This window comes from Dioscorea cayenensis, chromosome 16, assembly GCF_009730915.1.
Source record: "Dioscorea cayenensis subsp. rotundata cultivar TDr96_F1 chromosome 16, TDr96_F1_v2_PseudoChromosome.rev07_lg8_w22 25.fasta, whole genome shotgun sequence".
NCBI lineage: Eukaryota > Viridiplantae > Streptophyta > Magnoliopsida > Dioscoreales > Dioscoreaceae > Dioscorea > Dioscorea cayenensis.
Genome location: NC_052486.1, coordinates 876,155 through 902,181, shown reverse-complemented (window position 1 = coordinate 902,181; position 26,027 = coordinate 876,155). Strand labels below are relative to the sequence as shown.

The following is a 26,027-nucleotide window of genomic DNA, read 5'->3' as shown; positions in this document are numbered from 1 at the left end:
GTGCAAGGGATGGGACTGAGGATCAATCAATTTAATTTGTTGAATATATTGTTGCATATATATTTGCCATTTGTCATTTACTTATATGTCCAATATATATATATATATATATATTTATTTATTTATATATGTTATATAAAGTCAGCATGGGACCCTTTCAAAACTGTCTCCATAAAAAGAGTTGAATAAATATTGTTTTTTTTTAAATAATAATAAATAAATAAATGTTGTGGTTTGGAAAATGAGTATCAAATGGAACTTTATTATTATAATATTAATATTACTGTACTTTTGAAATTTTGAATCTGAGATTTTTATTATATTTTAAACTGCTGTAAAAGAACGGAGACCATATTAAATGTCATCAATTAATAAAAATGTAATAAAAAAAATTATACTCTAATATTTGTAAAATTACTCCTGCAAACTAAATAAAGAAAATTTTACATGTTTACATATATATATAATTAAAAACCAACTAATTATATATTGTTGTGTTTTTTTTTAAATAATTAATTTGACAAATAAGGGTGTAAAAAATTATTTTTTTTATAAGGATGTAAAAGTAAATTTGACTAATAAAATATTAAATATTAAATTTTAGATTTTATATGGATATAAAAGCAAAGAAATAAAAAACGCTCCTTGATCCCCATTTCATTGTTCCCTTTTTCTCTCTCTCTCTCTCTTTGCTTTGATGGAAGACCAGGTCGCCGCCGCCGCCCCCGGCACCGCCGTTGCCGGCGACGAGGCCCCGCAGCCGGCCGTCGATGTGTCCGGCGTCACAGAGGAGGATAAGGCGAAGTATGGCTTCGAGAGGGCGGAGATGGGGAAGGAGGCTTTGGCTGGAACGGTTGGAGGGTTCGATCGCCACCTCTTCTTGTGCTACAAGTCTCCAGATGTATGGCCTTCTCATCTAGAGTCCGCTGAGTCTGATCGCCTCCCCAGACACCTCGCCGCCGCTCTCAAGGCCCGCAAGGATGATATCAAGAAACGGGTCCTCTTTCTATGCTTCTAGTTTGCGTTTGATTTCCTTTTCTATTAATTTGTTTTTTTCCATTCAGTTTAAGATTGATTGAAAATCTTGATTTTGGGTGGTTTTATGAGTGTTTGATTCGTTGAAAATTCCGATATGAGTAAGAAAATGACAATCTTGATGTTCATATCATTGTTATTCTTAGCAATCTCATTGTAGTTACCTCAGTTAATCGTTTATTCAGCGTGTTCTTCTAGCTAATTAATTGAGTAGATGCTCTTGTTGTTAAGCTTGGCAAGCAGGATTCTTGTTGTTTAGCTTGGCAAGCAGGATTCTTGTTGGTCATAGTGAAGTGTTTACATGTTGGATGTTAGTTCCTTTTTTGGGATTTTATGGTGATGTTTCGGTTTTTGCTTTGATTGTTTGGTATTGTGTACTAGTTTTGGCATCTAGTTCATATTGTACATCTGATCATAGTTAGAATGCTCACTTCCTTTGATTGTGTTCACTTCTTGAGTTCTTTCTGATTTAGCTTGGTAATCAGGACCTTTGAAGGTCATAGTCAAGTGTTTTTTTTTTTGGATTTTACATAGTGATGCTTTAATTTCTGCTTCTTTTTTTTTTCTCTTTATTATTTTAGTGAGGTTCTTTCTTTCTCAATTCATCTCTTGTGTTTGTGATGATGTTTTTGTTTCGATTGATTGTTGATTTCTTTTGTTTAGCTCATTTAATTTTTTTGGTTCTGCACTATCTAAATTGAGAACTTTTCTCTTTTTGTTGTTTGTACCAAGACTCATGCTTCCATTTTTTTAATGCGAATTTGTTATATTGTGTTCAATAGATTTGAGAATGATACCAACTGAATTTTCTTGTAATAAAACTAATCTAGGATCTTACTTGATATCACTGAGTTGTTTGATTTGCTGGGCAACTACTTGATGCTTCTCTTTCTGCTTTTATTGTTCAACATATTCCTATCTTAGTTTGGATGCTTGTTATCATATCATCCATAAGAATCACGCCGAGGCTCATTTTATCACTGCATTTTCTGCAGACTCGTTTGACCATATGTGGTGGTGAGGATGGTACTGAGTCATCTAATGGAGATGTTTTGATCTTTCCAGACATGATTAGATATCGGTTAGCTAACTGAAAATCATTATCTTGTTTTTTGAAACAGAAAATATTATCATCAAGATTTTCTTACTCTGACACTGCCTGATATCTGCTTGAGGCATGCAGGGGATTGACACACTTTGATGTTGATAATTTTGTCAAAGAAGTACTTGTGAAAGACAGTGAGTGGCTTCCAGGAGCAGCTGAGAAACTTACTGGTTCATATGTTTTTGTATGCGCACATGGGAGTCGGGATAAGAGGTGTGGAGTTTGTGGACCTGCTCTTATTGAAAAATTCACTGAAGAGATAGCTTCAAGCGGTCTTCAGGGTCAAGTGTCTGTTAGCCCATGCTCGCATGTTGGCGGTCATAAGTATGCTGGAAATGTCATTATCTTCAGTCCCAATGCTGACGGAGCAGTTTCTGGTCATTGGTAAGCAGCAGAACTTGTCCGCATGGTTGGATGTAGATTTTTCACTTCATCCAATTGTGCCACTCTTTTTTTAATAAGGCAGTGTATACCAGGCACTATTAATTCATTATATTACCCAATTTATATGTTCCTGTATGGTATTGTTTGACTTTTTGGATATATGCTCCAGCTGATGACAATTTTTCATTCTGTCTTGCTAAGGTATGGATATGTAACGCCAAATGATGTATCTGTGTTGCTGGAGGAGCATATTGGCAAAGGCAAGATTGTCGACCATCTTTGGAGGTACATCTCCTTTTGTGTTTACTGTTGTTTATGCAAATGAGGTTTCTTATTGGAGGGTTTGGAAGTTTGATTTTATTCTCATTTTAAATTGAATTCATGATATGCTTTGTGCTTGTAGGACCTGTTGTCAGGTCAGAAACTTAAACTGCAGAGCATCTTATAGGGCGTATAGATATTTTGATTAGTTTATTATCTTTGTTTTGAATGTATTCATATGCTTATTGTGGTCTGCCATCACATGCCAATATGTCATGGAAAATCACTTAGACTTCTGATATTATGATAATAAGACTCTTCAGAAAAACATCATTCTTTTTGAATGAAATCATGCCAGATCATCTCTTCAGACTGATTCTTTAGTAGTAATGGAGTCTCAAGTTATCATCTTTTTGCATAGAAAAATCTTCAAAGAATTTTGTGTTAACTTCAGGGGCCAGATGGGCTTATCCGAGGAGGAACAGAAATCAGCCAAGTCCTTAAGACAACAGATGAGTAGTGGTCTTGGAGAAAAAGGTGCAGGGGAATGTTTTCAACCAACCGGGAATAGCATCGAGAATGGCACACTGAATCAAGCAGTTGGTTGCTGTCAGGGAACCAGGAATGGCTCCTGTTGCCAGGTCGAATCACGGGAAGCAAAATCAGAAAACAATCACACCGGCGAGCAGGCTAAGAAGATCCCGCAGGACAAGAACAACAAAGGTTCCTCTTCCCGGAAAATATGTTCGGTTTCCACATGGTTCGAGAACTGGGAACGCGAGGACACATATGCAACTCTCGCCGTTGTTGCTGCCGTTGCCTCAATTGCTGTTGCTTATACCTGCTTTAAGCAAATGAGATAAACAATACTTTCTTTGTTGTTTGTGACTTGCGATAATAATCTCTGCTTGTTTTAGGCAGCATCTACACATTCAATAGATAAACAAAACTGCCATGAAGTTGACTTTTACAACTAGAGTGTGCTATTATTTGTAGCAAAATGTATTCAATTTGATGATCTTTGTTCTCAAACACTTCTTTCTAATACAAGTGAATGCATAGTGCATTACCCATAATTTCACCTGTTCCTTATACATTCTGTGTACTCGAGTCACAAAATTATCAGTAGTAGTTATCTGCTATTAGAGTAATAAATACTCGCACATCGATTAGTTTTTGTATTATATAAGACGTGGTCCGTCTTATATCACTCTTGGATGCCGATAAAATCCAAGTTACATATGGTGTTAAGCTCCAATGACTGTATGTCTGTAGTTACAACCTATATAACATAACCAGTTTGATCTGTTAATCGTCGTCATGAGTTACTCCATTTTGGTCACCGATTTTGTGGAGCTCGGACTCGATGGTCTGAACAATCATCGTCCCTTCAGGATCAGGGTCGGGCACGTCGACATGAAATGAACCTAATTTGATAGGAATCTTCAAAGCTTTGTTTTGTGATTGCTGCTTCACATAGTTGTAAAGTTCTTGATGGAAGGGATGATCCAAAGAGAAGCAGTCATCAATGTCTGGAGACGAATGCCGGGATAATTTAGCAGAGCCTTCTCTTTTACAAAAATGGGGAAGGGATGCATAATCCATTATCTGAAAATGCAGTTCAACGAACAAGTAATCGATAAAATCAATGGAAAGCGCAACTGAAGATATGCAAAATGCGAGGCACATAAACATATTATCACATTCCTTGCATTTTTTTGGGGGAAATTTCTTACCTTCAGCAACTCATCTCTGCCACAACCATGCAGTACTTGAATTTTCTTTCTTGTTCTTTCTTGCAAAAGAGGCTTCACAACCTGCTCAAAGTAACATGTTTTTTTTGTTCGAAAAACATAAAGAAAACAACAGAAAAACTAGTTGTTGAATTGATGTCTTTGATGAAAAAAGGGTGATTACCTTCCAACAAGCTGAAAATATGTAAGGTGCATTGACAATATAATATATGTCAGTCTTCTCCGGATAATTTAGGTCATCGACCGTGGATATAATGGTTAGTAGCTGAAATTATTACAAATTCCAAAGGGAGAAACAATAAAACAAAATGTTAGTAGTGGTATAATCAGGTTAAGGTAAGAATGAGTTTAATTATAACTTCAGGAAATACATGAAAATAAATACTACCTTAATTTGACTAAGTGCCGAAAGCTTTAGGCCAGTCATATCTAAAACTTTCAAACAGGTACCAATGTATCGGCCATGCAGGTCTGATGTAGCAGGCTACCAATAAAATTAGCAGGTGATTGATTAGGGAAGATACCGAAAATTCTTGAAGAATAATAACCATCTGAAGACAAAAAAAGAAACTTACAAGGACTACCCGATCTCGGTACTCGTTTATCTGAATGTGAGACTGCACATAGTAATGTACCTATATATGTAACAATGAGCAATTACGGATCAATCTCAGCACAACAATACATGCCCGAAATGCTTGTAAAATTACAGTATCAAAAAATACATTTACACTTCGTTAGATACGATTAAAGTGTCAAAGCGGTTATATTCATTTTTACGTCCTCAGTTCATTATTCTCTATATTGCAATTTGTCAACACTTCAAACACATATAAGACATTGTTTTTGAACAAATAGTCAGTAAGAAAGGTTGGAAGATATGATTGATGCTTACAGATGCTCTGTCTAAAGTGCTCATTCCGACGCCAATCCCAAATACAGGCAGGCCCTGTCAAAGAGTAAAATTAAGAAGAAAAATTATTGCATTTGCATACTTACATCACAACTGATACTTAACATTTAAAGACATCTCATGAAGATCTTTTACAAACAGAATTACTAGAGTGTTTCCATAGTTCTCTCCACGTAAATGACTACGATGTCCATGACATACAGAACCTAAAAGATGCCCTATTTTTTATTCTAAAGCATTACAAACAAACTTTAGAATAGAAATATCATTTACTTGACAGCATTGAAATGAAAATTTTCATAATATACAGGAGAAACTAACCTCCCTCGAGAATCCAGACAGTCCTACCAGCTGCGAATCGCGAACATCTTTATATAAATCAATTGGTATGATAGGTTTCTGGTAGCAGAAAAAGACAAAATATATCAGCATAAACTCAACTGGCAAATCTTGGCAAGGAATTTTAGAATCAAAATTGGCATTTTCGATATAAATAGTTTATCATCCCAGTACTAAGAATCCTTGCTGGCATTATTCATATGCAACAAGAGGATTATCACAGGTAAACATATGAAACTTCAACAGAAATCAGCATTCAATAAGTGTGGATGGTTCTAAAATTGAATTCCAAATTAGCAGAGAAAGTAAACAGTTAAAAAAAACTTACAGACAAAATGTTATCGATCTCATTTTGCAACCTCCAAGTCAGGCAATCAATCAGCTGAAACAAGATCATGCAAGTAAAGGTTAAGAGAAACGAAGAGTTCGGCAATCTCAAGCAAGAGCCCTAGAAATAAAAACAAATGTTAAAGATGAAAAATAACCATTTTATGAGCTTTAGAAACACTCCAATCTCTAGCCTTGAGAAAACGCACAAATGTCTCACTTGGATGCCCTTGATGAAGAATCTGCAAATCACATAAACCCTAAAAAATGGGGCAAATTTTTACCCTAAAACAATTAATCAAAGTACTACATTAACAATAATCCACATCAAACATTCAAATCAAACTCAGAGACTGAATTCCATCACTCACACAGCATTAAATCTGTAAAAAATAAAAAATTAAACAACAAAATTCCTTCCCATCAAACCACAAGAAATCAAGACACAATCACAAAATCTATGATGAAATAGATAGAACTCCAAAACCCAATTCCAACATCCAAACCCCAAAACTCCAACTTTTAAATCAAATCAGTGTACTGCATGGATCTAAACCTCGAATGTATCCTTCAAATGCTCATCCACTGCAAAAAATCACAAAAACAAAACTAAGAACTGAAATCAGAAACAACAAACACTAATACTACCAAAAAAAGAAAGAAAAAATCAGACCTTGATCCATGAGATCATTGAGCTGCTTGATTGCTTCTTGTGAGGAATCCATGGTGGTAATTTCGGATTGAAAATTCAATGGAGATTAGGATTTCTCAGTGATGAAATTGAGGTATTTTTTTGGGGAATGTGTGCGCGCGCGTGTGAATGCATGATAGGATGATATTGGGAGGGAAAAAAATAATAATATAAATATATAAAAAAGGGATTAATTGGAAAAATAAATCAAGATTTTGCACTAACACCCCCCAAAAACTCTAGAATTAAAATAATTTATGAACATTCGTAGATAACGCAACCTCATATATATGTATATATATATTCTTTAATTAAGAGTTAAATATAAAATAAAGTAAATTTGATTCTCTAAGTAAGAAAGCTGAGTCAATGTAATAAGTATAAATGTATTATTATTATTATTATTATTATTAATTATATATGGAAAAGAATACTTTTTAGATTTAGGGACTAAAGTAAATTTTCAATTATAGTGAAGGACCAAATGTACATTTAGGAATAAAGAATGTTATGTAGAGGTTTTAAATTTTAAAAGAAAAAAAAAATAGGAGTTAAAAAGTAAAAGATAAAGTGTTATTGGGTTCATCAGATAAAAAATTATTTATTTATTATTTCAAATTTATTTGAATTTATTTTGAATAATACATAATTAGGAAGCTATATTGTCCAAAAAAACAAAAAAGATTGATAACTTATTATCTAGCTTAATCTTAAATCTTATATATATATATATATATATATATATATATATATATATATTCAGAGATGGTTCAAACTCTAAAGCTCACAAAAAAATAAAAAAGTATCGGTGTAATGATGTATTAATTTCACACATGTACATATCCCTAACTTTTCTAAATAGGAGTGTTTGTCAAGTATTAGTATATATATATATATGGATAAAGATCATCTGGGTACGTCCACAGAGACGTCCTCAGATCTCTAAAAAAATAGAGTGAAAGGGTGAGAGAGACAAACACATATTGGTTCTTGAACAGTGCAAGACCATGATACCCAAGTGATAAGGATTGTTATGGTGTTCCTATATTCTTAGTTAAAGATTTTTTTATTGCCTATTTTTTTCATTGTGTAACTATTTATAAACAAAAGTATTACTGTCCATAGAATAGTTTCCAACTGTTGGTTTGAAATCCAACACTCTTGATAAATGTTCATAGATTTGAAATATATATATTATATATATGACACTTTTGCATGCATCAAAATTTTTGTTTAACCCCTGAAATTTAAAATAGTTATATAAAATCCCCTGATTATAATCAAGATTCGTTGTTCACTTGCTTTAAATAAGGATTGGTTCTTATTTTGGAATAAGTTCAAGTTGGTTTTTCATCTTTATATTTTCTAAAATATTCCTCCAACAAAAGAGAAAGCAACTAAAAGTTTCTCAAACTAAAAGTCAACTTAGTTTGACACAAAGTAGATATATTGATTTTTTTACATGATATTAAAAATTATACATACAATATAATTATATATATATATATATATATATACACACATAGTTTTATTAATTTCTTTTTTAGCAATTCAATGCATCATCTTAAATTTTTTTCCTTAAATATAAGTGCATATCATTTTAACTAATTCATTAATTAGTAGTAGAGCAGACCGTGATTTAGCTCAAATCTCTGAATAAATGAGAATTGTTACAATTTGAACTAAACCGGAATATTAAATCTTGCAAGTTAAGCTTGAATTGGAATTGTAGGTTCCGGTTCTGTTTTTAATTTTTTAAATAAAAATTATATAACATATAATGTAATAATTTTTTTGATACACTTTGATTACCCAGAATCGAACATGATGGTTCCGGTGGATACTGTGGTAAGATAAGTTACTCAATAACTCACTCAAAGATTGGACACGCACATAATTAAGCAAGAGAAAAGAGACACACAAGTTGGTAACCCAGTTCGGCACAACCTTACCTGCATCTGGGGGGCCAAGCCCCAAAAAATAATCCACTAAAAGATGTTATAGAATAAAGAGTACAACACTCCCTTACTCTTTCAAGACAAAGAATACCCTCTTGAGATTGACCGATGCCCACTCTCCTCGACCCTCACCGAAGGGTCTTCTCACTTCATGGCACATCCTAAATCTTCAACATGATATATTATATAGACGTATCGACGTCCAAATAAACCTTTCTCTTTTAGAATTCTCCACGGCTTCCTAACTTGGACACTTTCCAAAATTAGATGTTGCAACACCCAATTGCAACATGACCCATCTTACTGAACATGACTGAGTTCCAGTTGCACCCGAATCTGCGACCTTCAACCTTCCCAATTCCTTCAGTCCACCTCGTAGAAGTTGACTCGACCCGAGCTCCTCCTGCCTACAGCTGCTTCTTTCCTCACGTCATTTCAGGAAGGTCTCCTCTCCCGAATCAAATCTGCGATCTTCAATCATCCATGCTTGGATCTTCAAATCTTCAATCAAATCTCAAGTCATCTTCAATAAATCTCCCATGTGTGATTTGTCTCCTTAAATAGCTCCGCCCATAATTAGCTCTTAAATCTTCTTTCAAATTGTGTTGCTAAATATGGTCTTAATAATCTCATTGGCTTGTCCTTGCCTAACTTAATCTGTATCTTCAAATAACTCTACACCAAACTAGGCTTTGTGTCTTCTAATAGCTTCACACTAAACTAAGTTCCATACAATTTTCATGATCTTAAACACTTGCCAATGATAGAATATTCCTCCCCCTCTTTAAAATAGATTTTTTCAAAAAGGAGTTCTATCAAAGATATGATTTATCATCCCGGATCTTACCAAGGATAGATAAACATACTTTAAATTAAATTTTTCCTTCTTGAAAAGATCCTTTTAACTTGATGCTTTTTCCAAAAATAGTTGATCAACACATGACTTCATTGAGAGGAATATCTTTTAAACATCATCTTCATCATGATCTTCTAATCCTTGTAGCTTCACATATCATGACATCAATATTTTGCCACATTATCATTTTAGTGATTACTTCTTTAGTTGAGTCATCATTCTCACGTCACTTTTCACTTGTCATATCACTACTTGGCTTATCAAATAATGTCATTCCACGTCGTCAGACCTAACAGAGCAGTTTTGAACTAAACCAAACCGGAACCACATTGAAACTGAAACTAAAACCTTAAAGCTACGATTTGATTTCCATATCCAAACTATGATCTTGTATAATTAAGAGAAAAAAACTAATGAACTCAATAAATAAATAAATAAATTTATAAAAAGCCACTGCAAGTCAAGGAGATGATTGTAAATAAAAATAATACATAAATAGATGGCAATTGTTGGACCATCCTTTTCATGAAGTAAAGTGTAATGAAAAAAGAGATGAAAAGCAATGTTTTGTACAAAGCTAGCTCAATGCCAAGTCACAAATGCCAAAATCTTTAATTGATAAGAAAGTGATGTCAAATTGTCAAATGTGTCAATATATAAATAGCATATTCCCATCATTTCCTTTTTATTGTTTAAAAGATTAATTGATCCTTCACTCACTCATGCGCCACCGAAAGCTTGTTGAATTATGGAGGTTGAAATCTTATCTACATTTCCATCTTTCAATCTATCAACACTTGATATAAAGGCAAAGATCTTATGCTATTAATTGGATTTCATTGTTTTCTTTTGCATTTATGTAATTAGAAATAGCATTTATTCCATTATTCTTTATAACAAAATTTTAGTATTGCTTTTTGTTTTTCCTTCTTTTCTTTTTGTTTTTTTATAATTCTTTTAATCAATCTTTGTAGTGAACAAAAATATATTACCTAGAGTTAAGCAAATTAAATTTACAGCCAAACATGAGACAATGACAGTAGCATGAAATTGAGTAGCTTGAGTTTGAAAATATTTATTTGAGTTAAACTCAATTTAGATGATAATTACATACAATATAAAGTATAATATAATATAATAGTATTATATATTTATAAATATATAATAAATATATTTGTATAATTCAAGTGCTAAATTAAGCTTTATTTAATTTTAACTTGAAACTTTTACTGTAATTTAATTTTATATTCAAAAACTAAAATTCAGCTCATTTCAAATTGAAATCTTATTTAAACTCAAGCAGTTAAAAATAGCGTAATTAATTAAAAATTTTAAATAAGACTTAAACAATAATTGCATTATAGTAATATCAAATATTAAAAAGAATTATAATAGTAATTTTTTTCAAAAATAAGTATTTGTGTGTAATTGAAAATGCTATCATTTTATTTTCACTATTATGATTATGTCATCATGAAACCATGATAAAAGGTCGAAGTGACTACTAAATAAAAATTATGGAATAAGTCATATGAACAAGTGGTTCATGCTTTTCTTTGAAACAAAGGCTTGGCATAAATATTATTATGTCATCATGATGCTTAACTTTTCAATTTGTGTGCATCCAAGTTAAGGATCAATTAAAGTTTTGAGAAATTCGCTTAGCTTTCATTTCCAAGGACCTTGTGGGATGAGGGGCTTTTTGTTTAAAAAAAAAAACATAACTTTCTCTTAATGTCACATGCTCGCCAAGTGCCGACCGAGTTTAAGTTGTGGTATAATTTTCATTATTTTTTCAAAGTTGTTACCAATAAAATTATTTAATCACTTTGTTATTTTATAATTTAACTCTCTTTAGCTTGTTTATTTATTTATTTTGATAAATATGGATAAATCATGTGTAAAGAACGGGACACACACACGAGAAACGCTCTCACTCTGCAAGGTTCAAGCTTTCCTCTTGGTGGAATATAAACACTATATACAGGGAGATTAGTGTTAATAGACCAAATAGTAATAAACTATATTTTGCTTCTATAAGCATTTTCGCTTATTTTATTGTTTATTGTTAAAATAAACAATAAAAATCCTTCTCACCTGAGTGAGCTTGATTATGTCTTTTGATTTCACACTACATGCTTGAATCTTACAATTTAGTGACTTTACTTGGATATATGGTTTTTATCAAGTCCTTAATTAAAACAATCGGTAATGATCCTTTTGAATGAGTTTATGGCCATTCTTCCTTCCAACTTTAATGTCTTTTTTTTTTCACACCGCATGCATGAATATCACAATTTAGTGAATTTACTTCTTAATCTTTTGGTTTTCCCTTTTTGGGGCTAATTAAATGAACAAGAGCCTTTGCTATACAATTTTTATTAGGTCCTGACCTAATATAGTCGGTAATGGTCCTTTTGAATGAGTTTATAATAGAACTTCCTTCCAACTTTAACATTTTTTCTTTTCTCACCACATGCATGTATCTCAAATTTTGGTGAATTTCCTTATTAATCTTTTCTTCTTTTCTTTTTGGGGCTAATTAATTGAACAAGAGCATTTGCTATAAGGTTTTTATCAAGTCCTTACCTAATACAATTAGTAATGGTCCTTCTGAATGACTATGGCTGCACTTCCTTCCAACTTTAATGTTGTCAATTTTGTTTTTCGGCTTGGTACATTAGCAACTTGGTTGGTCCCCCCAAACTTTTATGCCATGACCAAATCAAACTCCTAAAAGTCGTCTTGTTAATGTGCTTGTTTAAGACATATAGTTTATTCAGAATTTCCCAATTGCTAATTTAGAAGCTGCCTTGTTTGACTTCCAGTTCTAACTTACACTTTCAGACTTTTCAGTTATTGTGCATGAAAAGTCAATTTCGGTTTATAGATAGTAGAGCTATGAAAAGGAGAAGATAATAGTAAACGAGACTTAAGTTACCATAATCTTAAACAAGCTCATCTAGGGTTCATATAAGGTTATCGTGTGGGTTGACGAGGTTATTGAGTTAGGGTGTGCAATTGCTGAGCTTGCCCTAATTCTAACTCAAGCTAATTTGTTCCATAATGAATGAGATGTTTAAGTTAACTTGTTGGGGCAAAATAATAATAATAATAATAATAATAATAATAATAATAATAATAATAATAATAATAATAAAATGATAATTTTTTAAACAGCTAGATTAATGATCTATATTTTGAAGGGGGAAAAATAGTTATAGTATATATACATTAGTACTACTTAACTTGAAAGTATATATATATATATATATACTCTTCCGTTGGTTTTAATTGTCACATCTAAGTTTTGCATAAATATAAAGACTATCATTAAAGCTTCTAGAATCTAAAAATAATTATAACATAACAATTTTACTATTATTAAAATTATTTATTTTTATTAATTTGCACACTCTGTCTCCATATGAGGAAAACTTTTAAATTGAAAAAAAAAAGTTGACCAAGTGACAAATAATTTGAAACAAGATTTTTTCCCCAAAATTTACAATTAATATGTACCGAAGAGAGTATATTATATATAAGCATTTAATAATAAATATAGTGGGTGATGATTATGAATATTAATATAAGTAATCAATTGGTCTATTTGTGTTTGATTAATATAGTGGACCTTTAAATCACCACCTTAATGTTGTGATGCCATGACAATTCATACATTTTAAAAGACCAATAAGGTTGTCTTAAAAGTTCTAAGCCTATCTAATGCCCATTAAGCACTCTACTAAACACTTTAAGCTTTTAAGCATAAAATAACTACTTTAAAAAAATATATATCATTTGTAATCTATATATTTTTACTCTCTTCCAACTTTAATTGGATATTTTTAAATAAATATAAAAATATGATCAAATAATAACAAATTTCATGGATAAATAAATAGTATGAACAAATAATAACAAATTTCATATATATATATATATATATTATGGGTTCTCATCATCTGGGGACGTCCGTAGATTTTGAATACACGAATGCCTCCAAAGGTCATTTGGATTATCATCCAACGGCCCTTGCATCCCCTCCCCTTCTCCCATTGACCTCATCCTTCCTCTCTGTTATTTTTCATCATCTACAGACATTAGCTGATGATATTTAGTATATTAATATTAATCTCAAAGTACTCATTTTTATTATTTAAAAATAATAGGATTTTTCTTATATTATATATTAGTTTAAAAATTTTATTGTTCTTTCTACTCTTAAGGACTTGATCTCAAATTTGCATCATCTTTTAATTACAAAATTATAAATAATCTTTATAAAATAATACACACTTAAAGTTTTTTTTTGTGTATCAACTTCATTTTCCTTGAAAATCATATTTTATTTATATTCTGATAAGAAAATATTTAATTTTATTTATTTACTCTAATAATTAAAAATTAACTTAAAACATCATTAGTTTATTTCTTATATTTTTATTAATTCCTTACTTTTTATTAATTTCAATAATATTTAATTTACTAAAAATCAAAGCACATGATAACTAGATCTACCCAAAGGCCACATTAAAAATAAGATAGTTTGGACAAAAAAAATATTAGGCCCATGTTTCATGCTTTGAACAAAGAAAAAAAAGTTTGCTAATGATATAAAAATAAAATAAATAAAATTATGATTTATAATTATTTATAAAAAATAAACAATATATTTGTATGTATTAATTTTAACTTGTAAATTCTAGCAGATTTTTTTTTTTAATGAAAACTCATTTCAATCTAATTTGTTAGTGATTTATTTTGTTTTAAAGTTTAAACTTTATTTATATATACTCATAAGCCTGAAATTTTGGTTCAAATTTGACTTAATTATCATATATAAATGAACTTGATAAACAATATTTATCATAATTAACAAATACACTAGATATAAAATTATAAGTTTAAAAATTAAAACTACTGATAAATTTAATGGATAGTCATTCCATGAATATAAAATTTGTAGCCAATATTTAGATTCAAAACTAAGAATTAAAAGTACATATGAATAAATAAAACACTTACACTCTCTAAATTCACATTACTTTTGACAGGAATAAATTAAAAACTTGAACAGTGTTCAGAAGAACAACCAAAAGAAACTGAAATTCTGATGATCATCTGCACAATTCAGATTATTTACTGCTTGATTCATCAACCAGATTTTGACAGTAAAAACTAGAACTTTGCTCAGAAAAAGAACAGCAAGGCCTAAAAGAAACCAAACTCTAGATAATTATCTGCACATTTCTGATCATTGGTAGATTGAGTCTTGCCACTGCTTGATGCAGCTGAGGCCTGACATTTTTCGATATCGACAAGTCTTGGAATCTCCGGCGGACTAGCGCATCGAATCAATGCCCAATTCACACCTTCAAAAAAGACATGCTGTTTTATTTCAGTTGCGCCGCGCTTATAAGCAAGTCGGCTTTGAGGCTCCTTCACTAGTAATCCTCTGATGAGGTCTTTCGCGGCAAAGCTCACAGTCGGAGACTCAGGGAAACGTAATGGCTGGCCGACGACATTGAAGAGTGTCACTCTGTTACCTGAACCTCTAAAAGGAGTTCTTCCGAATAGAAGTTCGTATAAGAATATACCGAAAGTCCACCAATCAACAGCGCTACCGTGGCCCTCACCTTTAATGATTTCGGGAGCTAAGTACTCGTGAGTGCCGACAAATGACATGGACCGAGCATCTGTAGGTTCTGCAATGAGTTCTGGCAGCGGCATTACTTGGTTGCCGACTTCGGGTTTTGGTTTCCTTTGCTTTTTTGATTTGGACAGGAAAATGCGCGGCGAGAAACATGTTGTAGGTACAACGCAGGATGGCTGGATGCATGATGGCTCAATGCAGGCAGGTTGGACAAAGTAGACGGGGTTGTTCTTCCGGTTAGGATCAGAGTCGGAGTTTGTGGATTTTATGAGTGTGGGATTAACTGAACAGCGAAGGGAGAGATCGAAGTCGGAGAGCATGATATGACCGTCTTCTCTGACAAGGACATTTTCTGGCTTGAGATCGCGATAGATTATGCCGAGCATGTGCAAGTACTCCAATGCCAGTAGAACTTCAGCTACATAGAACCTGCATTGGTTTATAAGAGATGACACTCATTGATGTTACGATACAAAAGTATGTAAACAGCATCATCCAAATATATCTAGAATGTGAGCAAGTGAAGAAGCAATTGGTCTTCCTTGAATTGTGAATTTAATACAAAGGATAGCATTCAATCGAAACCGAGCATTGATGGGATAAAAGAGTGTGGAAGTGAATGCTTTATGAATAAACATAAGCTCATCTAATTGTGAATTTAACACAAAGGATAGCAATTGGTGGTAACTAAAAACACCAAACTAAGGCATATCCTATGCAAAGCAGTACTACAAGGGAAAGAGAGTTTAAGCATTTTCGACGCAAAATAATACAGTGCTTGAAAAGATCATCAATGCATAGAAAAGTTGAAAGGATATAAGTTCATACCTCACAGATTGTTCTGAAAAATGTTTCCCCGGTTGTCTCTGTCGAAGTGTGTGCAGATCTCCTCCGGGGCAATACTCCATCACCAAGCACAAAAACTTATCGGTTTCAAAGTGAGTATACAATGTTGGAAGGAATGGATGATCAAGGCATTCCAATATCTCTCTTTCAGTCTGAGCTCTAACCAGTTTTTTTCGACTTGCTAGGGAATTCTTGTCCATAACCTTCATAGCAAAATAACATCTAGTCCCACTCAATTCAGATAAATACACACTGCCAATATCACCACTACCTAACTTCTTGAGAAGCCTAAAATGGCTCAAACTCGGCACCCCATCCCTGGCCCTGAACCGTTGAATTGCCTCCCATCTTATATCATTTGCCTTATGAGGCTTGCTCAAATTGTTACTAACACTGCTACAAGTACTCACATCACTAACATCGCTGCTTGCGCTTGCCCTGCACATACTACTCTTACCACTCTCGACAAAGTCCGCTTGCCCGTTAATCTTAGCACAATCATTCATCTCTGTCACCATGTCATTATCATCAATGAGCTTAGACGAACCCAAACTATCCTTGGCACAGCTCTGATCTGAATTCTTCTTCTCTTGATCCAATTGCGAAGAATCTCCTTGCTGTGAAAGCTTGGGCAATGTTCTCAGTGTCATAGGATCTAATTTGTTCGGCTTCGGCTTTGATTGATGTTGCTTGAAAGCCATTGTTCCAATGCATGTCACTTGCCCCACATTTTCTGCAAAACATATAAGCAAGGAGTCCTTGCAATTTTAGTCAAAAGAAGTAATTAATAAGATAATTCTCAGAGACACAACAATTCACATCAGGAAATCAACAGGACAATTCAATTAGAATCATATTCTAAGAATTTCAACATTTCTATCAGAGAAAGCCTTGAAACTAAGATCAAATTATGCAGCAAAAACACATACAACACTGGAAAAAAAAAGAAATGCATAGATTATATACAAACACAACAAGATCCAACCTTTTCCACAAACAAATTAAGAAGCAACACTCCCAAAACCTGCGGAGAATGGCAAGACCTTTATTGGAAGAAAACCAGCTTCAATGAAAGATATTGCGTCCAAGAGAACCAAATGCCAACAAAGAAAAATTCCAGAGAGCAACTAATAAATCAAAGATGGGATATGACACCAACCACATGAACTTCCTATCTTTCAGCAAGAAACAGTAATAAAAATCCAACCTTTGCAATAAAAAAAAAAGGGGAAAACTTTTGCACCAACAAACAGAAAGAGAACACATTGAAAGACTTCCAAAACACCATGATTGAATGCTTGCTCCCATTAGATCTCCCAACCACAACCATGAGAACCCCACCATAGATCCAAGAAAAGTTTATAACTAAATAAATAACAGTAAATATACAAGAAAGTGCATGAAATAGATAAGAAAGAGGAAGAGATGCAGAAAAAGAAGCTGAATTGGTGGACCAAAAGGATACCTTGTTGTTAAAGATCACAGCTTTAAGGTGTCTCCTTCCTTTCATATTTTATATGCACATGTCTATGCATTCAAGAGGAGGAATGGAGTGCTTCTCTGTAGCAAAGTGGAGGGGATGAAGTGTTTGTTTCAAAAAAATAAAAACAAAAATTGAAGTTGAGGTGGTGGACCAAAATTGAAGCTGAAAAAAGTAATTTGCTTTTTCAATCAATTATTTCCTGCTTTTTGGGTTTCCTGGTCCCAAAACTCATGAATCATGAACCTGGTACTTTTTCAGTGATGACAATTCATTTAACAATTAACACTCTTTAATATTTGTGATGGAAATAAATAAATCACCATCACAAACAGTTACTAAAACAGACAGCTAAGTTTCATGGGAAAATATGAACAATAATATGTGTGTGTAATTCATCTACATTTATTGTTATAAACAATATATTTTTATTTTCATTTCTATCTCTAACATTAACGTCTGCCATAATAAAGCACATATTTAAAAATTTCAGAGTTTGTTAAAAAAACCTTTGGCGGATATTTTTAATATAAAAACTAAAATTTATTTTCTTTCAACAAACAAACCACCCTCACATGCCCATATTATTTATTTCTAGACCATACATTAAAAGAAAATTGAGCCTTCAACAATAACTAATAAAAACACTTGAAAAAAAAAAAAATACAGCCACTAGATAATATAGTGGAAATTATCATGAATGATGGATGAGTGGTATAAGATCAAATCTCTGTGTAGCAGTACTATACAGTACAAACACACTATAGAGATATTATAAAAATACTGTATCAATATTATTCATCCACAGTTTATAAAGTACCCTGTGGGAGTAGTCTTATTCTTTAGCTCTTAAAGATGACAAGAGAACACGTATATAATAGGCTCTAATTATCTCAGCCTATATAATAAATTTTTAAGAAATCGTTAAGCCAAAATAATTGATGCATCATTTTACATATCTGCCTTTTTTGCTTTTGGTAAATTATATATATAAATATATTCACTTTATTTATATTTTTTAAAAAGTATAAAAATAATAAAAAATGCAATGAAATGATTCCTTGCCACATGAGAATTCGCGTGTATCTAGAACATTACATTTTGTGTGGGAAGGAATCACACTTTTGATAATTTTGCACTATTAGCATATAATATATAATTTTTGTATATTATAATAATGTTTATTTATATATTATATTGCACATTAGGAGATTTTTTTACTTAGGAGAGGACACATGAAGTGGCATGTCATAGGTTGTTTGCCGGCCAAGAAGCCCACACAGTTGGCAACCTAACAACACTTCAGCATTTGCCCATTCTATCAATACTTAGCCAATGGTCTATTAGTTTAATTTTTTAAATCTTTTCCAATAGTTGGTCACGGCAAAAAACCATATATATATATATATATACATGAATGTAAAGTTTTCTTGTCAACCGTTGAATAGCCTAATGGTATGACATCAAAGTGTAAGGGGAGGTCATGGGTTCAAATCTCTCTCCCAACAGATACTGTTCCCCATACTATTCATACACTATACATCTGGGTTCCAATACTTATTTAGTACTGTTTATATTCATAAAAAATGACGCTTGATCGTCTATTATTAAAAAAAAAAATTTCTCTTCATCCTTTACAAATTTTAAATTCTTATGCACCTACAGGATGATAGTTAACTGTGAATTACTGCATTTGATCACCAAGTTGTAATGAAAAAAAGCATTAAATTGTTATAGGGAGATATAAATTTTAACCCTCAATTAAATGCTCAAATATTTTGATTATCTTAATTTTTTTTATTGAGTATAAATATAACAATTATGCTAATAAATTTATTTTATAAATAATTCTATACCAAAAACTTGTTTATAACAAAAAGTAAGCCTATAGCATACCAACTCAGAAATGAAACATAAAATATTTAGTCTAGTATATGTAAAGGGTAGACAGACATTCTATGATATTTATTAATTTTTTATAACAATATTTTCTAATGTTATGTAAAAAAAATAACATTTTTCAGATTTTTAAATTTTAAATTATATTTAAAAAACCAAAAAATTTAGCAGGCCAGCCAGTTCATGGTGCGCCACTGCCTATATCTTTGTAAAGATTCTTCTTTGGTGTACATAGGGGTGTATTTGAAATTTGGCCGTTCAGTGAGTAGCTCGGTGTTCGGCTCGATAAAGGCTCGTTCGTGTTTAACTTTCATATTAGTAAGCGAGCAAGCTGAACATCATTTTCAAGTTTCGATTAATAAACAGCAAGCTTGAGCAACCAAAAAGCTCGGCTCTGTTTTGCTCATGAACAACTCGTGACTCAGCTCATGAACAAGTTCGTTTATAAGCTCGATTGTGAGCTCGCTTTATATATATATATATATATATATTACATTATATATATGTATATGTATATGTATATTAAGGTGTATATGTGACTATGTCATTGTTGTCAATTTGAGTTATACATATAGGGTTATAAACTACTATTCAAAGGCTAAGCTCATTAAAAGCTCAGGTCAACTAGTTCATTAAGTTAAATGAGCTCATAAGATAAACGAGCCAAGCTTGAACACCACCAAACTCGGCTCATTAAATCTTGTGAAGAACTCGTTTATTATATAATTAAAAGTTCGTTTATAGTATCATTTACAATTTTATTTGTAACAATCATTAATATAATCAAACTCAAATCGAGTTGAGTCACACTTGATAATGATTCATTAAATAAGTTTACTAAATAAAAAAATAAAATATAAAAAAAATAGTCAAGTCTTAATCAAGTTAACTAGCTAAGTCTAAGCTTCGAATTTTCTTAACAAGTTGAGCTCGAGAATGAAGCTCGAAAGAAGCTCGATTAGAGCTCGAGCTCGGTTAAAATAGTAACGAGCCAAGCTTAAACATAAAAAATGAAACTCAAAAAAAGCTAGGCTCGAGTTCAAGCTCGATTAAATAGTAACGATCCAAGCTTGAATAAGGCAAAGCTCGGCTCGGCTCGGCTCGTTTACAACCCTAGGTGTACATCTATATCCCTGAAAAGTTCTATAATATATTTATAAAATTATATATATATATATATATGCCTCACAAATTACTTTCTTTTGTCTATGTATCCAAGAACAAACTGAAGGATTTCAGACCTAATAGACTCAAACAGGCTACTCAGGGTTGTTCCAAGGCATGAACGCCTCTGACTCTGAGGCATACATAGTAGGGTGGTGGGGGTTTTTTGGTTGATCTATGGAAGCAAGCCTTCATAGTTGGACATTTTGGACCATGGATAACATTAGTATAGAAAGGGAATTGACTTATGCTTGTAAAGTATGAAAGCTTGAAGCCTCGATGCTAAAAATAGATTTTAGTTAAGTGCTTTATTAGGGAGCACTATCTTTGATGTGATGATGATTGCATGGGTTAGAGCTGAACATCTTCAATTGGTTCAATTTATTAAAAAAAAAAAACATGGTTTTTCTTTTTTTTTAATTTTTTAAATAGAATCACTAACACCGGTCAATTGGTACTTGAATCCACTTGAGGTTTTTTCGCAGTTGGCGAGAGATTGATCCAGCAGCAGTATGAGAGCACAAATAGATGAAAGTACTAACTCTCTATCTATACATGTCTTTGGCTTTTTTTACACAAAGGAGACACGCTTGTATTTAAACTAAATTACAAATTGGTATTTTATTAATTCATGCTTTAAAACAAGACTTGGTTATTATGATTGGTTTGATTTTTTATTTCAAAACTCAAAACCTAATCTTGATTATTGAAAAAATGAAAAATAAATATGGAACTTGATTAAAATTTCTTTTATAGAAAAAAGAGCAAATTATTTTAGTTGCAATCATAATCTAAACACCCATGGCCCATTCAAAAGTGGTTTTGTTTATTAGAAGAGGTTTTATTTTCATTTTTCTCTTTCAATTTTCTCTACTGTTTATTTTTTTATTTATGTAAAAAATTTTCCCTTCTTTGCTGTTGCAACCATGCGGAGTTGCGTTTCAACCAAACTATGCATTAAGTATTTGCATTGATTGTTATTCAATAAATTACTAAGAGAGATTGACAAGAAAATTTCATGTTCCTCTGTTTTGTATTTTGTGTATCACTTCTTGTGGTTCACCCTTTGTATCTTGTCGCGTTATCTTAATCTATTGTGGTTTTATCCACTTTTTCAAAATAATAAAAAAATTCATGTTTGAAAAGAAAAATATCTAAAAATTTAAAATCACATGACCAGCTATAAAAATTAAGTTTTTACTATTAAAACAAGAAGAATAAATATACATTCATAAAATATGTCAGCTCCCCATATCTATGAAATATTCAGTGGCAACTAAAAATTCAGTATAAGTTTTTACTAATTTAGTCACAAATAATTAATTATGATTTACTCAAATATTTAATTAGGTCCCTCATATAGTGCTCAGACCCAAACAATCAGGGATAATCTAAACTAGTAATCATTTTAAAAGAATTAATTAACTAATTAATTAATATAAATAAACATTCACTGTCTCCTAAATTAGTTTTTTAAATATAAATATTAATTAAACAAAAAATTTGACAGCCTAGCAAGCCCATGTTGTTACCCAATTATATGAGATGCATGCAGTGAAGAGTAAAGAAAGAAAAGCATCAGAATAATGCAAATGAGCCTCTCAGGAACTTACCTTGTCCTTTGGCAGGATGTAGCTCAACATTGCAAAGCCAAAGTCTGATACAGAAGAGCATGTACGTTATTGTTATTCCAGCAGATGAATGTGAAACGCATCATCAGACAAACAAACATGGAAGGACTAAATCAGAGACCAAAAAAGTACCAGGTCTAAACTTAATCACAACAAAGAACAACATTCCTCCAGGTTTATGAATAATAACCACTGTTAATCCATCAAATTAACTGTGTACTCCTCGCCGCATGGACACTTAACAGCATGAGATATGGCCTGTATGAAAAAGGAAATGAAACAATAATAATAGTAGTTGTGTTATCACAATCATACCGATAATTTATTTATAAATGTGAATGTCTTGTCACCTTCAATTGATTAATCTGAGCCTGAAGTGAGTGCAGGTATTCTGTTTCTCCAGCTTTATCAGCTAACAAAGCTTTGTGTTCTTCTTCCAAGGATTTCATGTCCATTTCTTTTACTTCCAGCTATACACATTCAGATGAGCAGAATGTGGAAGTCTTAGAAGCATAACATTTAAAAAGAGAAAAGATGTATAAAATACTTCTTCAGATTTAGTGTTGAACTCACTGGAACAGTGTTTAGTTTATTGATGAATTGTTCAAATTGCTGCTTGGACTGGCAAAGAGCATAAAATCAATTTGGTTATGTGCACATGATACTTGGATTGACAAGACTAGATTATAGAAAACTTTTACCTTGTTACTTGCCAGTTCAATTTCAGATTTCTTTGCTTTTAATTCATCTAGTTCAGCCTTCGCACGTTCCATTTGAACCAACAGATCATTGTAATTTTCACTTATCTCTTCTCCCTGTTATTTTAGGTATGATGAATTCACCGAGTGGTTTATAACATGGACATGAAAGTAACTCAAATTTCCAAACCATGTCGTCCAGTTTCACACTAGTGGCAAGCGTCATATTGATTGGGCTACCTGCAAAACAAAGATGGCAGGCAAGGAAAAGTAGATCTTTCAATAAATCCAAGTGAAGATCTAAATAAAAATTATATTGTAGAGAAGGGGGACTGCTCATGATTATTTCTAGGAAGTACTACACCTTCAGTGCATTCCATTTCCTTTTCGGTTGCATCCTCTACCTATACCAAAAGCATTTTTCTGTCAGAAGCCAAGATGGCAAACTTAATAAACAACCAAAGAAAAAAAAAAGGGGAAACTGAGATTCCAACTACTGTACTTCTTAAAGAAAGTTTTTCAACCGAAAATCAAGCTGTCAAATCCTATTGTCATTCCTTCCAATGAACTTTTGTTTTAACTGTGACGCCTCTTGAACTTAATGCAAACATGCTTCGCCAGTCAAGAGAAGTTTACCAGAAAGTGTGCAAACAAAAGTTATAAAATGCTTGAAGCTGCAGCATTCTATGTATGCTTACCAATTGGGTAATTGAAATTTTATGCTTATGGAACCAGTCCTGCATCCAAAAGTACCTATATAATTTTTCATTTAATGTGAATAAGTCAAGAGGTCATAAAATGGAGAACATCCTAACCTGTCGCTCCTGTTGTTTGGCATCTAAATCCTCAAAGGTTTTTGTGTAATAATTCCTGTTTATAGCAGAAGACAGAAAATGAAATATGTCACTGGCAATATAAGAGTAACTCCCGTGATGAATACCTTTTCTCTTCAAATTTTGCTGCAACGCAAAGCTTTTCTTGTTGAAGAAGCTCCAACGTCTGTCATTATATAATTCAAAAATGAATAACAAGATGGTATAGCATGAAATCGCAGCATTTCTTAATCCCAAACTGGATACATGAACATAGACCCATCACAATTTAAATGTAAATAAACACATCATGAAGGATTGGATAGGTGAGAAGAAACATGAATTCCCTGGCATTAGCACTTAAGAATCTTTTTCAAGACCTTACTAGGCTAATCCTTAGTACTGCCCCACTTTTTATGGCATGAGTCTCTCCTCTTAGCAGAACCAAGAAAAAGAAGTCAACCATCTCTAATGGCTTGCTGGATAAAAATTATGTCAGCTCAGTGTAGTTCAGTTTGTCACTTTCCTGATAAAGGAGGGGCCATTTTCCTCTTAAGACTACAACCCACATAAAAAAGCTACCAAGGAAGGATCTTATGCAAGTATATGTTCGATTTCACATTTTAATAACCCCCATAGAGTACATGATAAGTTACTATGGCTATCCAGTTATCCATTGCTTTTAGATAAAGTCAGGGAATTGATCTAAAAAAGTACACTTGCTCCGGTGGCAGTAGTCCAGCTAATAAATGAATTGGACTGCTAGAAACCATAACACAAATAAGAAAAGTATATGAGGCAAGAATTTCTAAAAACAAATGTACACTGAGAATCAAGCGGCATCTGATTCATTTGATGCTGCACAAGCAAAACTTTTCTAAATATCAGCATTACCAAAAGTCATGCAAGAAGGAAAGGTAAAATATGATGTGACCTGTGAAAGGGTGGACAATTCAGTTTCCAATGACCTTATCTTCTCCTCCCTCTTAACCAGTTGAAAGCATAGTTGTTCTTTGGCTCTGACCAGCTCCTCAGCCTCCTCGCTCAATCGCTTTGTTTCCAATTTCACTGCAAACAACACCACCATCTCCAGCATAATTTCTCAATGAAAGACAACCAAATTTACCATTCAAGAATAAATTAAAAGTGAACTCATTAAGTAAATTCTGAAAAAAAAAAAAACTGATTTAATATGACAAATTCAAAGACTTTTTCATTATTAGTTCTCGATGTTCAACACCATATTCCTAATTTCAGAACCTCCAAAAGGGGTACGATCCTCATTTCACCAGCCATTTCCCGCCCTAATTCGAATTCAAAGAAGATGAAAGACTGGCAAATTCGAACGCAAAATTCAGGTTTACCAACGTATTTCCCGGTTGAGAGGGAGAGATATGCGATTTCTTAGAGAATGTGCTGAGATCGAGAAACCAAAGGCTCGGAATGCACACCAAATCTCAAATCCGCAAAGAATAGAGAAATATATATATATATATATATATATATATATATATCAGAGAAATAGAGAGAAAAAGAGAGACCGAGCTCGAGATCCTTCTCCATGGCATCAATGGCGGTCATCTGCATCTGCTCCTGCACCGATCTCTTCGCCGCCTCCTCCTCAATGTCTATAGCTCAGCAGAAACCCAAAAAAACACAAAAATCACCTCAAAATCCAGAGCAAAAAAATAGAAAAACAGCTCTAGATCACAGGAAACGCAAAAGCACAAAAATCTCCATAAAATCCAGAGAAAAAAAAAAGGAGAAATCACACCATTCATCTGCGATCTCAAGCTCCTCATGTTCTTCAAGTACTCCTCCATCTCCATCTCCATCCTTCGAATTTCGCCGATCGATCTCCGATCTCCGATGAAAATCTCGATTCCTTGAGAAACAAGAAAGACGATGAGATTTGAAAACCCCGCGCGCGCACAAAGCACTTGTTCCTTATTTATAGGATCATTAACGGGTCGGATTCCATCCGGATCTTTGCAATCCAGATCCGATATCAATTACAAAGGGATTTTCAATACTCAAAATTTTCATTTGGTCCCTGTAGTAAAAAAACAACTGAAAGTAAAAATTTGTTTATGGTTTAGAAACTACTTATAGATTCAAGCATTTACATTTATTTTGTTATTATTATTATTATTATTATTATTAATAAAAAGAGACAAGTTTTTGGTTAAGTTAGTTAAGGGACATTCGCGGAGTTATG

At 32.6% G+C, this 26,027-nt stretch overlaps 4 protein-coding genes across 5 annotated transcripts; 1 reads left to right on the top strand and 3 right to left on the bottom strand.

Annotated features, from left to right (window-relative positions):
• Window positions 1-663: 663 nt before the first annotated feature.
• Window positions 664-3,861, top strand: LOC120279103 (altered inheritance of mitochondria protein 32-like). Its single transcript, XM_039285965.1, has 5 exons — window positions 664-997; window positions 2,031-2,116; window positions 2,219-2,524; window positions 2,726-2,809; window positions 3,240-3,861. The coding sequence occupies exons 1-5, from the start codon at window positions 698-700 to the stop codon at window positions 3,646-3,648; spliced, it is 1,185 nt and encodes a 394-aa protein (XP_039141899.1). The 5' UTR covers window positions 664-697; the 3' UTR covers window positions 3,649-3,861.
• On the bottom strand, window positions 3,789-6,949 carry LOC120279104 (phosphatidylinositol/phosphatidylcholine transfer protein SFH9-like). The gene is made up of 11 exons (XM_039285966.1): window positions 6,792-6,949; window positions 6,675-6,703; window positions 6,277-6,360; window positions 6,120-6,173; window positions 5,774-5,851; window positions 5,435-5,488; window positions 5,115-5,174; window positions 4,928-5,023; window positions 4,703-4,804; window positions 4,522-4,602; window positions 3,789-4,393 (listed from the first exon to the last, which is right to left on the bottom strand). The coding sequence occupies exons 1-11, from the start codon at window positions 6,841-6,843 to the stop codon at window positions 4,094-4,096; spliced, it is 990 nt and encodes a 329-aa protein (XP_039141900.1). The 5' UTR covers window positions 6,844-6,949; the 3' UTR covers window positions 3,789-4,093.
• Window positions 6,950-14,687: 7,738 nt separating this feature from the next.
• On the bottom strand, window positions 14,688-17,814 carry LOC120279265 (serine/threonine-protein kinase D6PKL2-like). 2 transcript variants are annotated; one of them, XM_039286151.1, is made up of 3 exons: window positions 17,591-17,814; window positions 16,108-16,858; window positions 14,688-15,708 (listed from the first exon to the last, which is right to left on the bottom strand). In XM_039286151.1, exons 2-3 carry the CDS (start codon window positions 16,824-16,826, stop codon window positions 14,838-14,840), a joined length of 1,590 nt encoding a protein of 529 aa, XP_039142085.1. In that variant the 5' UTR covers window positions 16,827-16,858; window positions 17,591-17,814; the 3' UTR covers window positions 14,688-14,837. The 2 variants fall into 2 exon arrangements, with proteins under 2 accessions (XP_039142085.1, XP_039142086.1); XM_039286152.1 differs by lacking the exon at window positions 17,591-17,814 and adding an exon at window positions 17,111-17,566.
• A 4,551-nt stretch (window positions 17,815-22,365) lies between these two features.
• LOC120279266 (myosin heavy chain, non-muscle) lies at window positions 22,366-25,712 on the bottom strand. The gene is made up of 12 exons (XM_039286155.1): window positions 25,584-25,712; window positions 25,351-25,437; window positions 24,744-24,877; window positions 23,938-23,996; window positions 23,813-23,867; window positions 23,696-23,734; window positions 23,362-23,401; window positions 23,188-23,237; window positions 23,001-23,114; window positions 22,873-22,920; window positions 22,650-22,769; window positions 22,366-22,557 (listed from the first exon to the last, which is right to left on the bottom strand). The coding sequence occupies exons 1-12, from the start codon at window positions 25,642-25,644 to the stop codon at window positions 22,495-22,497; spliced, it is 870 nt and encodes a 289-aa protein (XP_039142089.1). The 5' UTR covers window positions 25,645-25,712; the 3' UTR covers window positions 22,366-22,494.
• Between the last annotated feature and the right edge of the window lie 315 nt (window positions 25,713-26,027).